Source organism: Numida meleagris, chromosome 12 (genome assembly GCF_002078875.1).
Source record: "Numida meleagris isolate 19003 breed g44 Domestic line chromosome 12, NumMel1.0, whole genome shotgun sequence".
Classification (NCBI taxonomy): Eukaryota; Metazoa; Chordata; class Aves; order Galliformes; family Numididae; genus Numida; species Numida meleagris.
The window spans coordinates 12,564,211-12,581,076 of record NC_034420.1 but is presented as its reverse complement, the minus strand read 5'-3'; the positions used below and the strand labels follow the sequence as shown (position 1 = coordinate 12,581,076).

General features: G+C 59.9%; 2 protein-coding genes across 6 annotated transcripts in view; both read left to right on the top strand.

The window, feature by feature from the left end:
* Positions 1 to 9,668, top strand: part of SYNPO (synaptopodin) — a 12,560-nt gene extending 2,892 nt beyond the window's left edge. Inside the window, exons 1-3 of one of the 3 annotated variants that reach the window (XM_021410153.1) lie at positions 2,315 to 2,638; positions 3,969 to 6,289; positions 7,804 to 9,668. In XM_021410153.1, the coding sequence (XP_021265828.1) occupies positions 4,184 to 6,289; positions 7,804 to 8,529 (2,832 nt within the window). In that variant the 5' untranslated portion in view covers positions 2,315 to 2,638; positions 3,969 to 4,183 and the 3' untranslated portion in view covers positions 8,530 to 9,668. Of the gene's footprint in view, positions 1 to 2,314; positions 2,639 to 3,968; positions 6,290 to 7,803 lie in introns of those variants that run through there. The other 2 variants (XM_021410150.1, XM_021410152.1) reach the window with 2 other exon arrangements.
* On the top strand, positions 9,803 to 16,376 carry MYOZ3 (myozenin 3). 3 transcript variants are annotated; one of them, XM_021410158.1, is made up of 7 exons: positions 9,803 to 10,039; positions 10,755 to 10,830; positions 10,923 to 11,077; positions 11,230 to 11,292; positions 11,392 to 11,536; positions 11,857 to 12,028; positions 14,050 to 16,376. In XM_021410158.1, exons 2-7 carry the CDS (start codon positions 10,800 to 10,802, stop codon positions 14,207 to 14,209), a joined length of 726 nt encoding a protein of 241 aa, XP_021265833.1. In that variant the 5' UTR covers positions 9,803 to 10,039; positions 10,755 to 10,799; the 3' UTR covers positions 14,210 to 16,376. The 3 variants fall into 3 exon arrangements, with proteins under 3 accessions (XP_021265833.1, XP_021265832.1, XP_021265834.1); XM_021410157.1 differs by having other exon boundaries at positions 9,803 to 10,830; XM_021410159.1 differs by lacking the exon at positions 14,050 to 16,376 and adding an exon at positions 12,835 to 14,032 and having other exon boundaries at positions 9,803 to 10,830.

The following is a 16,866-nucleotide window of genomic DNA, read 5'->3' as shown; positions in this document are numbered from 1 at the left end:
CGCCCCCCCGGGCCCGCTCCGAGGGCGGAGCCGCTGCAACTTTCCTGCCCGCCGCCTCCTCCCCTGGTGCAGTCGAGCGGCGGCGGCACCGGCACCGGCACCGCGGGTAGGAGCGGGGCTCGGGAGGACCCGGGAAGAGGGTGGCGGGAAGCGAGGGGGGGGGCGGCTGGGGGCCGGGCCAAGGAATGGGGTTATGAGGGTGCAGGGATCGGGGGGTGCATGAGCGGGATGCGAGGAGCTGGGGCTGCGGGGAGCTGGGGGTGTCCCCGTGTTGCGGAGCCGCCTGGGGAGCGCCGCGGGGCGGGGGGGCTGCGCTGCGTTCGTCTCTATAGAAATGAATCCCACGCGTGTCCGTGCCCGTGGGTTGGGGCGGCTGCGGGGTGATGGGGATCGCATCTCCCAGATCTGCACCGCTCCTTCCATGCACTGTCTCCTCCACGGGTCAGGGACACACCAGGGCCACCCCTTTGCCCCGGTCCCCTCCCTACTCTGTCTTGGGGACAGGCGATGCCCGATGACATTCCCGGTGGTCCCATACCCAACCCCTTCTCCTCTTTCCTTCCACTGGGAGATGGCAGCCCCAGGACTTGCTGCCCCACACTTGTGGGGCGATTTTAGGCAGAAGTGGGGACAAGTTCGGGTGCTGAGGGCCAGGCACAGCCGAGGCACAGCCAGGAGCCAGGAGCAGCGTGGGGCAGCGGGGAGCAACCAGCTCCAAATCCAGCAAAGCCCTCGTGAACGGAGCAGAGCGCAGGGAGAACTTGCAAGCGAATCGAATTTTCTCGCTGTGCCAGATTTTGTCGCTGGCAGAGGAGAGGCCCCGTGCTCTGATCCTGCCTGGCAGCACTGGGCTGCTCTGCCGCTCCAGTCGGGGATTTTCGGGTCTGTAAGGCCAGCGCTGGTGGAAACTTCATGGAGTTTTTATACCGGGAGTGCTGGAAGCTGGGAATGAGGCAGAAAATTGTCATGTTTTTATCTCTGCATGTTAATTGTTCCCAGCCAGCCAGACTGCCTGCCTGCGCTACCCTTCTTGTTTTCCTGGCAGCAGATTATTTGGGATAACTGAGAGCTGAAGGGGAGAGTAGGCTGAAATGTGTGCGTTTGTGTGCGCTGCAAAAAGCCCCGCACAGCTGTAGTTTGGGCAGAGGGCCAGCTGGCTTCCCTGCCCCAAACCTGCTCCGTGTCCAAAGCCTTCAGCATTTGGGTGAAAACAGCGGGTTCCCCATCCCCAGCACTGCCAGGGGGTGGCTGTGTGTCTGTCTGAGTTGGGGTTTGTCATTTCTCTCTTCTTGGCCTTGGGTTCCCCTCAGCTCCATAGGGCTGGTGCTGGGCACGGGGTGACATCCTCTGTGATGCACCCTGAGCATCCTGTGTGAGCCGGGAGCAGGGCTGGAGTACAATTCCCCCATCTCCGCCAGGACATCTCATTGTCACACCCACACCTGCATGGGGACAGCTCCCAGATCACTGTTTGTCTCCCTTCATAGCTGTGTAATTCCACGGATGCGTTTCACCCATCAGCCCTGTGCGAGGAGACCCAGCGTTGGCATGGAGAGCTGAGCTGGAAGGAGGGCTTTTCCCATCTGGCTGGGAAGGGAGGAGAACAGAAATGCCTTTCATCATCCTCATCACCCTCACTCTGGAGGAGAGGGCCAAGGGAAGGCTGACAGATTGGGAAGAGGCTGTTAAGCCCCGAGCTTTGGGGCTGTTGCTGGAAATATAAGGAGCAAGGGCCTATATAGGTCAGTAGGTGTAAGTAGATAAGGTCTATCTCTGTAGGTAGAGAGCTACAGGCTGTTCTGGCCAAGGTAAAGTGCATTGGACTGACATGATGCTCAAGGTGGCATGTGGCTGAGGGTACATGCAGGATCCCGGTGATGCTGCACCTCCTTCCATAGCATCCCAGGACCACAGGGCTCAGGGACGTCCCCGCCGCGGGGTGGGAGTGCTGGCGGGGCTGATTCATTGCTCTTGGAAGAGGCTGGGACACTCAGGGACGGGAGACGTTTCCTTCCCAAACAGCAGCCTGATGGCGAGCAGCGTGGGAAGGAAGGAAGAGCCACTCAGCCCTCGGAGCTGAGCTTTGGCCGGGGCTCCATCGGTGGCCAGAAGCCGGCTGCGCTCTGGACCGCGGGCTATGGGGTCCCAGCGTTGGGTGCGGGGCTGAGCCGGCAGCTAGCCCAAGCCGGGACATCACTTGGCCAAAGGCTGAGTCATCCCTCCAGCTCCGAGGACACCCCCGCGGCCCCTCGGTGCCTATGAAAAGGCAGTAGCAAGAGCGAGAGGCTCCAAGACGGCTCTGCCGAGAGCTCAGCTTCATAGGCGGCCCCGGCCTCCAAGGATGCTTGGGTCGGAGCGTGAAATGCGCAGACATCTGGAGCCTGCGGCTTGTTTCCCAACAGCTCCCCGGCCCCGTTTCCCCGCCGCTCCGCAGAGAAACGCGGTGAGGGCGAGCGGCGGAGCGGGAGCCGCGGGGCTGGCGGCCCTCCAGGCAGCCCGGCCACAGGAAGCCGCTTCCCCGCTCTGTGCCGCCGCCAAAGCAAATAGAAACGTCGCATTCAACAATGCCGGCTGCGGACGGGGAGAGCTGGAACGCCCGCTGCGGATGGGCTCATCGCTTCCAGGAGGGTTTGCAATGGTATTTCTGCCTTTTTCTCCTCTTGGCACAGCTAAATCCCACCGCTGGGCTGCTCTAAAGCTTGGTCCATCCGTACTCCTCCTCCTCCTCCTCCTCCTCTCCGGTTGGTTCCTCCGCGCCGGCCAAGGGATGAGCGGGTCAAATGGCTGCAAACATCCCACAGATGTGGCTACGAGAGATGGGCGGATGGGATGGAGGGTGATGGGGAGGGGATGCCCAGCTCAGAGCAGCCTTCTCGCTCCACCGCGAGCTCTCTGGAAGGATTTGGCTTAGTCATTCATCCCTTCCTTCGCTGGTAGGCTGAACCACCGCTTAAAATATCCTGGAAGGCTCCCAAGCAGCACAGAAGGCAAGAAAATGAAAAACACATGAAGGGAAGGGGAGTGGACGCTGCCCGCGCCCGGAGGAGCTGGGATCGGCCACCCACCTCCGTCCGGGGGTGGATGGGGCCCTCGTGGCCGTGGTCCTGGGTGCAACGCACGGACCCCATAGCGAGGAAGGGGGCTGGGGGCCGTTTGGTGGCACTGCTCTTCCCGGTGGCCATGGGCGTTTCAGGGCACGCTCATAGGAAATGGCTCACCCCGAGAAAATGCGTTCCCGGCAGCTCCACATCCTCCCGGCGTTTGGGAAGGGCTTTGGCCCTGACCTTTTGGCCGGCGCTGGAGGAGCCCTGCGGCGCTCCGAGGGCTTTCAGCGCGGGGCCGGCCGCTCGTAGCACTCCTATAGGCTCCGAAGGAATGGGGTTGGCGCGTTGCTGCGGGCTGCCTGTCGGGTCAGCGTCCTGCCCAGCTCCTGTCGGCTGCTGCCATCTCGTGTTGCTGCGCGCATACGTGCCGGGTACATACACACCGGTCCTACGGCGAAGTGATGGGGCAGGCTTCGCACTCCTGCGTGTGTGGGGCTGTGCGTCGTGATCTGGGGAGAGGGACGGGGGACGCCTTCCCTGCCCCGTGTGTGTTTGAGCCAGGGGCTGAAATCCTGTGAGCTGCAACCTGAAACCTCCTGAAGCCTTTTGAGAAATTCCTTTCCCATACGGTCACTAGGATCAGCGCGCAGAGCCCGGAGAGATAAACTGTCCTGCGGAGTGAGACGCAGGGACGCTCCCCTCTGCCCTGCTGGGTGGGAGGAATGGTCACATCTGCCCCATGGTGGCTGTCTTCTGGGCTTCGGGGGTTACTCCCAGCAATGTCTATGCAGCATTGGGCAGAGCACCCAGCTGCAACAAGGCTGGGCTGGAGGGGAGGCATCCCAGGGTCCAGGGTGCTGGGGGCACTCCAAGCAGGGGCTGAGCCCCGCTAACCCCCCGCTCCTCTCCTCTCTCCCCACCCAGGTCTCTCCCGCAGCTCCAGCCTCTCCGAGAAGGAGCTGAAAGAGGCGAAGGCGCGGAGCCGCAGGATTGTGGCCCAGCTCACCACAGCGCCGGGCCCCAGCTCCAAGGGCGTGCTGCTCTTCCACCGCCGCAGGCAGCGTGTTGACGGGCTCACCGGGACCGGCACGGGGCATGGCACGGGGCTGCCACTGAGCCTGGGGACGCAGCGAGGAGACATGGAGGAGGGCGAGGGGCACGGCACCAGGGGGACGCCGGGGGAGCAGGAGGACGTGGCATCTCTCCGGGAGTCCCCTGCTGAGGCTCAGCAAGTCCCATTGAGCATCTACCTGAAGGAGAACATGGCACTGGCTGCTGCCAATGGTGTGCACAAGGAGAAGGTGGAGAGCGAAGTGGGAGGGGTCCAGGGGACGCAGGACAGCTTGGGGACAAGAATGGCCACTCCTGCCCCACCAGAGAGCGTGTGCATTCCTGAGCAGAAGAATGGGGAGGTGCCCACTGTGCCTGTGGTGACAGCCAACGCACCCATGGGGACGGCCAGCATGACCATGGGGACAACTGTCATGCCTCTGGGGACAGAAAGTGTACCCATGGGGACAGCCACCATGCCCGTGGTGACAGCTAACATGACCGTGAGGAGAGCTAGCACGCCCATAGGGACGGCTAGTACACCTGTGGTGACAGCCAGTGCACCCACGGTGACAGCCAGCATACCTACTGGTATGACGATGGCCAACTCAGCCATGGGGGCAGCCAGCGTGCCCATGGTGTCAGCCAACATAACCACAGGGACAGCCAGTGCACCCACGGTGACAGCCAGTATGCCCACTGGGACAGCCAGCATGCCCATAGGGACAGCCAGCACACATATAGTGACAACCAGCGTGCCCATGGGGACAGCCAGCACACCCATGGTGGCAGCCAGCATACCGATGGGGATGGCCGACACACCCATGGGCATGGCCAGCGCGCCTGTGGGGACAGCCAGTCCTCCCACGGTGACATCCAACATGCCCACAGTGACAGCCAGCACACCTCCAGGGTCTGCCCCCCCCGCCACACAGGCGCAGAGCGGGGCTCAGGGCAGGCAGTACTATGAGGTCCACCTCACCCTGGCCAAGCCCAAGCCGGTGAAGAACCGCACGGCGCGGCCGTTCGGCACCCAGACACCCCCCGGGTTGAGCCAGCCCCCGGAGCAACCCCCCGGCACCGAGCGCCCGCCGCCCACCTATGCAGAGACGCTGGGCAGCCCACCCCCGCTCAGCAGGGTCCGCTCGCCCCCCTCCTACTCGGCCCTGTACCCCCCTGGGGAGCAGAAGGCACTGCTGGGTCCCGGCTACGGGCTGGAGGCAGTGGTCCCCTTGCCCAAAACGGGCATCCTGGAGGAGTCGGCAGCACGCAGGGGCCACAAGAAATCCATGTTCACCTTTGTAGAGAAGCCCAAGCTGGGCCCCAACCCCGACCTGCTGGATTTGGTCCAGAGTGCGGACATCAGGAAGAAGCAGAAGGAGCATGGGGAGCCCGGTGCTGAGGATGAGCCCTTTGCTTTAGGGGCCGAAGCTGCCAACTTTGTCCCCACCAGCGCATCCAGGGCTGCGCAGCCCCTCCCGGTGCCCGACGATGCCCCAGCGTGGTCCTCCTGCCTCAAGTCCCCCACGGTGCAGCCGAAGCCAAAGCCGCAGCCCAGCCACAACCTGAGCGAGGCCAGGGGGAAGGGGGCCGAGCTCTTTGCCCGCCGGCAGTCCCGCATGGAGAAGTTCATCATCGAGGCTCCCTCCCGGCCTGAGCTGCTGCGCTCCCCATCGCCCACCATGTCGCTGCCTCCCTCCTGGAAGTACGATGCCAACGCTTGCCTGTCGCCCATGGTCTCCAGACACCCCAGCAGGAGCCCCTCCCGGCCTTCCAAAACCCCCCCCGCCTCTCTCTACGGCAACAACCCGATGGAGAACGAGGTGGAGCCCTCCAAGCACCAGCCCTACCAGCTCCAGCCTTCGCTCTTCATCCTCTCCCCATCCAAAGCTCCAGCGAGGTCCATGCCACCACCCAGACCCTCACCTCCCAGCGCCTACCCCTACCCACAGCACACCTCCTGCCCCACCTCCCCGCTGCCTCCGTCCCCCATTTGGCAACCTCCCACCACGCACGGAGCAGCTTCCAGCCCTTTCCCCGGTGCCACCGGGGCTCTGCCCATGACTCACGGTGCCGGAGGCGGCGGTGCAGAGCTGCTGCTGGCATCGCCGTGCCACGGGCGCTCCCCTCGAGCCAAGGGCTTCCAGGCACCTCGACCCTCCTACTCCACCAGGAACGCGGGGATCGAGCCGCAGGTGTGGAAGCCTTCTTTTTACTACAAGTAGAGAGTGAACGCGGGCAGATGTTGGGCTCCCCTCCAGATGGCCAAACCCTCGAGCGTTGCTCAGAGGGCTGTGCAAAAAGCCAAACCGACCTGAAAAAGGGGGGACGAAAAATTGAAAGACAAAATGAAGTAGCGTGGTGGCTCCCAGCGCCCAACCCTAGGGCAGTGCTGTGGGGTGAGGACACAGTGCTGAGCCCCAGTGGGGCGATGGGAGCTGTGTGTCTGTGCCAAACGGGGCCGAGTCTGCGAAGCAAAGTGCATGGACAGGAGCACGGCCGACCCGCAGCACCTCTGCTGCTTTCTCTCTTCTGTTGCCTGGAAACTTTACGGAGCACCATGGCTCTGCCTTGGTCCTTTTCTCACCTTCTGCACTTCCAGCTCTCCGTACCAAAGTGTGGCCAAGGGGACATGTCACCCTCCCACTGCACTGTGCCTGCTCCTGTCTCTTCTGCTGCTCCTTCGGGATCTGTCCCTGTCTGCTCCCACGCTGTGGAGAGAAGCCTCCTCCTCACCATGGGGATGGCACTGGGGACATGCTGGGGTCCCTGTTCCTCCTGATGTTCCCTCGTCTCCCTTCAGGTCCAGGGAGGTGATGCGTTGCTCAGACTGATGCTGCTGTGCCGTGCCAGGCCCTCAGCTGCTCTGCCCAGATCCAGCCTGGCAGCAGACAGATGACAAATGCTGATGCTGCAGCTGGGCATCTCAGTGCTGGAGTGGGCTGCTAGCAAGGCCGGCACAGCCAGGAGACGAGGGACTGCATGGGCAGGGCTCAGTGCTGGAGCTTTGGAGGCATCTCCAGGGCCTGACAGCTCGAGGTCTGACCACAGGACGCACCAGCAGAGGTGCCCTTGCCCAGATGCTGGCTTTCTCGCAGCCAATGGGCACATGCCAGACCCACCCTGCACAGCAAGGGGATGGGGTTGGGGCAGGGAGGTGCCCGGTGGGGACAGGGGTACCATGGGCTCCTGCTGCTGTCTGCATTAACAAGTTGCCTTTCGACTGTGCTTTTATTTCTCCTGCGTTTTTTCCCCTCCTCTTTCTCAATACACTCACGTGCACTGTCAAACCTGTCTCTTCTCTTTCCTGCTGCCTCAGGAGGAGCTGCGGGGTGGCAAAGCTTGGCACCAGGGGCTCCGGTGCATCAGCACATAGTGACACCCTGGATTACACATGGAACCAGATGACCTTTAATGTCCCTTCCAATCCAAGCCATTCTGTGATTCTGTATTTGGGGTAAGAGTGAAGGACTGCGGCTTGGCCTGCCCTCTGTGGGTCAGTAACGGCCCCATCTATGTGGGCAGTGGCAGCGCCGCAGGACAGAGATGTCCCCATGTGCCCACACTGATGGAACTTTGCTACTGTCTCCAAAAAAGGCCCCTTGGGGGGGAACGTTAGAGTTGATCCCCTCTTGCCTCTTTTCCCCATCACCACTGCTGGGTCTGCAAGCACTGCCATCAGAGGACACTAACGTGCTTTCTTTCCCAGCAGGAAAGGCGGCCGTCCCTCCCCGCCTCGCCCACCTGGACCCCACGGCTGGCGCGGCACCAGGGCAGCCAGGACGGCTGGGCCAGCCCCCCCACGGTGCCCGAGCTGGAGCAGGGGCCCCCAAGGTCCCCACCATGGAGCGAGCGCTCCCTGTCCCCGCAGCGGCAGGACACCGAGCCCCATGCCAGCCGCCAGATGCAAGCGCGGCTCGCCAGGAACATCATCAATGCTGCCCGCAGGAAGAGCTCCTCTCCCAAACCCCTGGGGCCGGATGGCTCCCGGCCCTTCACCCCCCCGGCTGTGGGTCCCCCCACTTTGCCGCAGGGGTGCAAAGCCACGGCCCCGCAGCGTGCCCGCAGCATGCTGGCTGCGCCAGGCAGCCCCTCACCATCGCACAAATCGCCTCTAACAGAGGGGCCCTGTGCCTCCCCTGGGGTGTCCCGAGCCACCTGGGCAGAGAGCCGCCGGCTCCTGCTGTCACCCAGCCCGGCCGGGCTGTCCCCCACCCCAAAGAGCCCTCTGCCGTCGCCGGTGGTGGGTGCACGCTCCCCAGCCAAGCGCTACAATTCCCGGTCCCCGACGGACTCGGACGTCTCCATTGACTCCGAAGATTCGGGGACCAAGAGCCCGGGCATCCACAGCTTCAACCTGTGTCCACGGGGCTGGAGCGGAAGCCTGCGGCTGAAGGCGGGGGGGCTACCATCGGGGGCCCCCTGCACCTCGTAGAGCAGTCCCAGCCACACGCACCGCTTGGGGATGGGGCAGCCCCCCCAGTGCCACCCGTGAATGAGTGACAGCGCCCTCAGCATGGGTCCCCAGGCAGGGAGAGGCACTGGGCTGGGGGTGCATGGGGTGGCCCCATCCGTACCAATGCGCCCCTGGGGTCAGCCGCCTCCCGCCCGCCCACAGCCCCATGGCCCCGCGCTATTTTTACCACCCTAACCTTTCGGGGCAGGACTGCGTGCTCAGCAGTGAGCGCAGAGCAGCTGGCAGCAGGACCAGCCCTGTGCCCAGTGCTGGGGGGGCACAGCCCGGCACCCCACGGCTCAGCTTTCTGGGGGTGGCACAGCACCGCGTTGCTGCGGTTGGGGCACCCTGCCCAGCCCTGCTTGGCAGCCTGGCTGCTTTCAATTGAAACGAGATCTGGGGGAGGAGAAGTGAATATTTTATCCTCCCCACCTCCCAAATCTTCCTCGCTTTTATGGTTTTTCTCTTTTTTGCTTTTGAGCCCTCCTGAAGGAATTTCCCCTAAACTCTTCCTTAGCGACAACGAAGATATCCAGAGTTATTTATTGCCATGCCAAGGGGACCATGGACATGTCACCTCCCACTGCTCGGGGGGCAGAGGGGGACAGCACCAGCACTATCACTGTCCCCATCCCTGTCCCCATGGAGGGACACAGCAGGGACGGAGGGCAGTGCGACGGGGGGAGATGGGGGCATGCAGAAGGCAGCGGTGCAGGTTGCAGAGGGCTGGGAGGAGGTCTGGATGCAGGTGTGAGGGGTGAGGGACAGGTCCTCCCTGGAGGACAGCAGCAGTGGTAGGTGATGGGGTATGATGGGAAGAGGGGGCAGTGGGGTGGGCACAGTTATAGAGTACAGCCTGGGGAGCGATGCAGGGAGAGCTAGGGCAGCAACTTCAGGGAACAGGGGAAGTGTGGCCCTGGTGCCAGCGAGAGCAGGAAAGGAAAGGGGGGTGCTACCAGGGCACGGTGCCTCTTGGGGGAGCCCCTGTCCCCCCCGTCCCTTCCCCTGGGACACACTGCAGTAGCAAGCATCCTTGCCCCCTGGGTTCTGTAGCCACCGCGTCCCGCCTGCACCATGCACATGTATTCCCAGCTCAGAAATAAACTGCCGCTATCCCACCCGCCTGCCTGCCTGCTTCCCACCATTCCCAGGTGCCTGGGCGCATGCGGTCACCTCCTGCTCACAGCCAACACCTCTGCCTGGGGGTCTGTCCCTAAGGGTCAGCCCTGCTCGGTGCTGGGGTGGCACCGTCCCGATCCCCAAGGGTCAGCCCCGCTCCGCCCCTTTCTCAGCCAGAAATAACCGCTACCCCGCAGCCAGACCTTGGCATCCCAGCCGGAGCCCAGCACGGGTTGGGGCGAGCAGCAGGAGCTCGGGGTGCCAGCTGGGGCCACCCAACGCTGCTGGCTGAAGCCGCAGTGTGTCCTTGTGCCCAGCGCAGCCACAGGGCATCCTCAGCCCCTGCTATCACAAGGAATCCCCTGGCCAGGTAGGGAACTGAGGTGCCGCGCTCGGGCCAAGGGACGGGTGGGTGCACGAGGCTTGGGGACAGCCCAGCCATGGGGTCCTGGTGCGGTCCCCCAATGGGATGCAGCAGACAGGGTCGGGAGGGGGTTTGCAGAGGAGCAAGCTTGTCCCTGTCCCTCCGTGCTGCCGCCAGCTGAAGATGGGTGATGTTGGAGCCAGAGCTGGCAAAGAACCACGTGCCATGCACCATGGAGCCACAGCCGGGGGGGACCCGGAGCTGCCCAGGGCTCCTAGGGGAAGGTGACAGCCTGAATCCCCACTCACCCCACAGGCTCGGCTCCTCGGCTCCTCGCCCTGTGGGGTCGGGGTTGCAGCTCCTGTGGCCAGCAGCTGAAAATAGCTCTGCTGAGGCGGAGGGTGGGAGCAGCCAGGGCCCACGGTGCTGCTCCCAGTGGGGCTCAGGGGTGAGGACACCTCGCTGCAGGCAGAGCTAGGCATAATTCTGCCCTAAAAAAAAGACAAAAAGGAAATCAGACATGGGACAGCTCCAGGCTTCCCAAGCGGGATGTGGTGGGGGTGAGAGGGAGAGGTGGCAGATGCAAAGATTGAGGTGGGCACACACAAACGCAGCTCTGCTCACATGCAGGGCATCCCCAGGGCTCTGAACATCCCCAGTGCTGCTGTGGGGAGCAGCTCCTCGTGCCCAGCCATCACCCAGGGCCGCCTCTCTCTTGCAGCGGTCCCCATCCCACATCTCTGCACCAGGAGCGCGGCAGCGGGCGATGACCATCATGAAACCGGATCCTGGAGACGGTAAGCAGAGGGCACACGCACCACCAAGCCTCGATAGCGAACCCCATTCTCTCACCAAGGTCCTCATATGTGCTCTCCACTCGCATCCTCAGCGCCCCAGCTGGACCTGGGCAAGAAGGTGAGCACGCCGCAGGACGTGATGCTGGAGGAGCTCTCCCTCAGCACCAACCGCGGCTCCCAGCTCTTCCAGCAGCGGCAGAAGCGGATGCAGCGCTTTGTCTTTGAGCATCCCAGCGGCTACAGGAAGGTGCGTGCCCGGCTCCGGCCGGGATGGGGTCCCCCACCTCTTGCAGCCTTTGCATTGGGCTCGGCGGGCTGGGTGCACAGCGTGGTAAAGCATCCCACCCACAGCAAGGGTATGGCAGCGCAGCCCTGAGCCCTGTCCTCCCCTTCTTGCAGCCGTCGGGGCCAGCTGGTTCACATGGCACCGAGAGAGGAGAAGGAGCAGCCAACGAGTGGACAGTGAGTAGATGGCATCAAAGATAGCATCAAAGCGCTCCTGCTTGCATCCCTCACTCCCCCATTCTGGGCAGGCTCAGCCCCCAACCCTTCCACCCACAGGCTGGGAACGCCGAGGGCCAGCAGAGCTTTCACTCCGAGCTGCACGTGGCAGTGTCACCCCATGGTGGCCCTCCCGAGGTGCCCAAGAAGACAGAGAAAGTCTTGCACATGATCAAAGTCCTCAATCCAGATTCTCTGGCACCAGGTAAGCTCGCATCCCAAATCTGACCCTGCTGTGATCTCCATGCAGGGTGCAGGGCAGGAGATGGGCAGAGCACCTTGGTCTGTCCCTCAGAGGACGTGATTTGAGTGCTGTGCTTTCCATTCCCTCCCCCCTTGCCCATGGGGGACAGTCCCCACCCACGAATGAAGAGGTGCTTCTCGTCCCAGAGATCCCAAAATCTCTGCACGTGCACTGGGGGCTGCAGCAGCAAGAGGAAAGGCAATGTTGCTGCACAGGCCCCTTGGATTTATGAGTATATAAATATAGTGATGTTTTATACATATGTAACCCCCTCTCTGCAGGGTACTCAAGCCCCCTCAAAGAAGTGCCCCCGGAGAAGTTCAACATCACCGCCATTCCCAAGGGCTACTGCTCCCCGTGGCATGGACACGTCGCTGACAAGGACAAGGCTGTGGGCAGCGAGAACTGGCTGCCCATGAAACTCCCTCATGGGGATTTTGTAAACTTCAACAGGTAAGGCTGGCTGAGGCATGGGCACCCCCAGCCTGGGGCACCTCCATCCATCCATCCATCACACCATCCCATTGGGTACCCTCAGGGACGCCTGCTGAACCTTGGGAAGACTTGTCCTCATTCCCAGAGAAGGGTGCACCAATGTTCTCTGCCAGACTCAGGCTGGGTAGAGGAGTGGCACAGGCAGTGCCAAGTCTCTCTCTTAATTTCCTTAAGGTAGCCAAACAGCTGCTGGAAGCACAGGGGTGCAAAGGTTAATCTTCTCACAAGGTGCTAAGAGGTCACCAGCTCCTTTCCAAACACCTGTTTGGGACCGAAGGCCCCAGGCGTGCTGCTGGTGGCTCAGCCTGGCAAGCTCTGTGCCCTGTGGCTGCTTCCTGCAAGGCTTGGCTGTTGTGCCCCCTGTGTGCCTCCCAGGTACACCAGGGGCAAGGTTAGCACCGTGGAACTGGCATTGCCAAGGAAAAACTCTCAGGAAAGGCATTTGGTTGGGATCCAGGAGCAGCCCACAGCAGAATCGTGAGAACCAAAGCTGCGTACCGTGCCCCAGAACCTCCTTCCCAGCCATTCACCTCCAGCGCCGTGGTGCAGTAACAGCAGGGAGCTGCTATAGATGGAGGGTGAGGAGCTGCTGTAGGCAGCTGGCTCTATCCCTGCAGCATTCAGCCATCTTCCTGCCTCAGTATTTATTTATGGACAGAGACTCGAGCAAGGGCATGTTTCTGAATGATGCTTTACCCTGCACCATTTCTCCCCTCTCACACGCTGCCTTTCTATTTAAAGTGCTGAACTGTTATTTAATACAGATGGATGCTAATTTAACACCGAGCCTCTCGCCACCTCCTCTAATTCTTCACTGAGGCACGAAGATTCAGAGAGCCAATCTGCTTTCAACTTGGGCTCGTCATGATCTTCCAAGCTGTTGGCTTTTAAATCACTTCTCAGTTCATCAAATACCAAACTGCAGAAAAACACGCTTTTTGGAACGGAGCAGCTAGCGAGAAGCCAGCAGCCTTGCCTAGAGCTAGGTGAATCCCAGCACAGCTCGCATGTGTCACGGGGCAAGGGAAAGTTCACCATCTCAACAGCAACTGCATTAAAGCAGACTGGTTTCTTCTCAGCTTTCAGGCTGCGAAGCACAGAGCTTCAGCCAGCTCGCTGAAGTTTGCTACCTTAAGAGAGAGCGAAAACAAAGCTCTGCAAATGACTGCCTTTTAATAGCAGGGAGACAGCTTCCCAACAAGCCTCTCCTTTACCTTTCCCCTCTTATTTCTCCCTCGGATGCTGTTGCAAAACAGTGCCACGTTGCTCATGCTCACGCAGTGCTTCCCAAAGCAAACACTCCCAGCTCTGCCCTATTGATAGATCAGCCCCAATGGGGTGTTCCAAACCCAACCTTCTTGGCTTTCTGGGGGCTGGCACTGTTCACCCCGGTCCCTTTCGACATTTCTCCAGAAAGGGATGACAGCTCTTGCCCCCGCACTGCTCCTCCTGTTAGTCATAGTTCCAGAGCTGTCCCAAAAGGCAGGCAGGAACCAGGGCCAGGAGAAAGACATTTGCCTGAACATGCGCTAGAGCAATCAGGAAGCAGCACGGGGAGCCTCAGCCCCTGCAGAACACATTAGCTGCAAACAAGCCGCTGTCTGTAGACCAGAGGGTTTGTCACCATCACCTGCTCTCTTAATGTAACCCCTCTCACATCTCACAAAAACAGGCTGTGGTAAATGCACCAGCAGGCTTCCTCCCTCCCCAGCGCAGCCACCAGCAGTCTGGCACCAAGAAGCACTACCTGGGCATGCCCAAACCTGAATGCAGCTTCACTCTGTACAGAAGCACACTGCTGAGCAAGCAGAGCGTAAGGGCATCCTGGGGAGGGAGAAGAGGGCGGTGTTTTGCTACAGCTATTGCTGGCTGCGGCTGGGCTTGTTGAATTAAGGCATGCAGACCTGCTTTATCCATCACCTTCAAAACGTGCACACCATCTCCGTGCTGTGCTGAGCTCCCTCTCTCTTGGTCCGCAGGACTCCCACCCCGTTTGACAAAGCCCAGCTCAGCGACCTCTTCTACGTGCCTCCTGCCGAGCTGGACCTGAGCGTTCTGGAGGTGATCTCCCGCAGACCCAACTTCAACAGAGTCCCGCAAGGCTGGGCACGGGTTCTGCCTGAGAGCGACGAGCTGTAGCACCCACGCTCCCTTCCCCATCGCCACGGATGCTTTTCTCGCTAGAGTTAACCGTACTTTGCACAGCAGGGGAGAGGGGATGAAGTATTCCTGCCTAGCACTGTGTGAAAGTCAAGCTAGTGGTCTCGGGTTGTCATCCTTTTCCATGGGATTTGAACAAGCTCAGGTCTGGGACCATTCTGAATTCTCCCCATGCCAGTCACAGTCACAAGGACACTTAGCGCTAAGCTGACCAGCCAAGTTCTCATCGCTAATGCCAGGAGATCCCTGTAAGCTCCCACCCCCGTCACGGTACAAAAATCCCGAACAGGCTGTCCTCTCCCCCGTGCTGTGGAAAATGGCAGGACCACCAGCTGCAACGCACCCAGCAGCCTCACTGCTCCTTGCTGACGCACGCAAGACCTGCGCTGACAGGTGGCGTCTTCGCAGAGAAATTCCATCCCCAGGACAGCTCCCCGCCTGCCCTTCCGCTCAGGACAGCGAGAGGAGGTGAGCCCTCAAGAACGCCAGCACAACGAGTCCCCAGAGGCACCGGCGTGTTAAATGCAGTTACCTGGGGCTGGGCTGGACAGCGAAAACAAACGATGGACTGCTCACCTGCCTGTTTGCCAACACACGTACAGCACATCCTGGAGACAAAGGAGGAGAAGGTCAAGAGTTGGAAATTTGTGCCTTTTCCTTAAGCTACTGGCTAGCTACAGCTGTTATTTTCTCCTCTTTGCTCCCATCTGCGTGCCTTAAGATCAACTCAAGCCCTTTTGATCAACTTACGTCAGCTTGGCTTCGTACAGCTGGTCAGTAAGGATCAGGCCCTGTTGGACCAGATGCACTGCAGAGCTGCGTGGGTCACGGATGTCTGAACACTACTGCCAGGGTACCCGAGCAGCTTCAGCATCTGTAGGAAGGAAAAGCAGCACAGCCGTGCCCCCCAGGGCAACCCCAGGACTCTCCATAACTGAGTATCAGCGGTGAGGATTTGCCTACAGGAAGTTTTCCAGCAGTGACAGGCAGTGGGGCACGCAGCTAACAGCAGTACCCAGCATCTGAAAAGCCCTGCTGAGCGCTAACAAAAAGCTCTAACGCTTTCTACAACTGCTTTTGTCAAGTTCTTAAGGTCACCTTTGTTTAACCCTGTGAGAGAAGGAGCACTGGGATGAAAGTTGTGGTTTTTTACACCACAGTGGTTGAACCAGACAAGTCAATTTTGTTGTAAAACGCAGCTAACAGCTGCCTCACAAAATACATTTCTAATCCTATACAGACGGATGCACAGAGGAAATCCCAAACAGGGATCCTGTTGCAGCAACACACCACTCGGGCAGGAAACTTGCCTTTCTCTGTCCTTTCCACAGAAGCACAAGGGGATAAGCAACCGGGAAGAAAAAAGGTCTGCTCCTTTAACGTTAAAAATTTACGACGCACAACGTCTGGCCTGTTCTAAACCCACCTCTCTTCCCTTTGTCCATCAGCTGAAGAAAACGTGTACCTCTGAGGATTTGGTTAGAAAATAAATTATGTGTCATCACGTAAAGCTTGCCTGAGAGTTCTGTCTGCAGTGCTCATGGGCCCTGACTGGAACCCTGGGGCCAGAGCAGCAGCTGGCAGCACAGCCCTCCCAGTCCAGCATGGCCCAGCCTCCCCTGACGCTGCCTTGGGCTGCCTCTTATCTGAGGAGAGCCCAAAGCTCAGCCCTTTCTCCAGGGAAGGGCAGTCTGTGCCCCAGCTGTGCCCCTAGGGCCGTGCCACTGACACCATCACCAACCTCCAGCAGCATCAGTGCCCAGTGCCACTGGGTCCCACAGGTCAGAACAGAGAACTAGAAGCGTATTCACTGTCACAGCCCACTCCGTAGCTGCTTTGGTGGCAGCTGAATAAAATCAAAGTCCTCAGGCATCCTGCTGCAGGAAGCAGGGTCAAAGCAAAGTATTGAAAAAATTCACGTATTTTAATGTATTTTTTTTTTAAAACAAGCAAATGAGGCTTCAGAACAGGTCCCAGCATGTTTTGCTTTACAGAAAGATGTCCACAGATCAATTACACGGAAGCAGCAGACATACATATCATCTTAAAACTCTCTAGCCACGTGCCCACACATCTTATTCAACTGCAGGCTCTATGGAAGACACAGATGCTTCTAGACATATGCTACGGTTGGAGAAAAAAAAAAGAAAGGTTTAGTGTCTTACCAATCAGAAACATACTGATATCCATCTCACAGTTCGAGACTGTATCCAAAGGCCCTGAAAGCCTGAAACATGCTCTGAAAACACACAGGACAAGCTTGCAGCTGTACTGCGCTGCTGACAGCTGCAGGGGGGAGCACAAGTCCAACCTCTGGGGACCTTCACCAGGTTAAAACTGCTAACCTGCCCCCACAGGTCATGCCTGCACTACCAGCAGGCTGCTTGCATGGTGTAACGCTTACCTTGCTCGGGACGTGTAGGATTAGAAATAAAGCACTGAAAACTTTTTGTTAAAAGTCGTAAAAAAAGAGGGAGCGATTCTGTGGCACTTGTAAGGCAAAGCCATGAGTTTGGCACATGTGATAAGCTTGTTTTTCAGCTCTTATTCAGTCCTGGCTTAATACTACAAGATTAATACCTAATTAGAACAACGAGTCATTAGTTAACTGACGTAGAGAAGTCTCTCATCACATT

Excerpts from the sequence above, each read along its gene's own strand:
- MYOZ3 (XM_021410158.1), top strand. The coding sequence starts at position 10,800 with ATGACCATCATGAAACCGGATCCTGGAGACG. Across the intron at positions 11,293-11,391 it reads GAGCAGCCAACGAGTGGACA|GCTGGGAACGCCGAGGGCCA; the intron begins GTGAGTAGATGG and ends TTCCACCCACAG. Across the intron at positions 11,537-11,856 it reads TCCAGATTCTCTGGCACCAG|GGTACTCAAGCCCCCTCAAA; the intron begins GTAAGCTCGCAT and ends CCCTCTCTGCAG.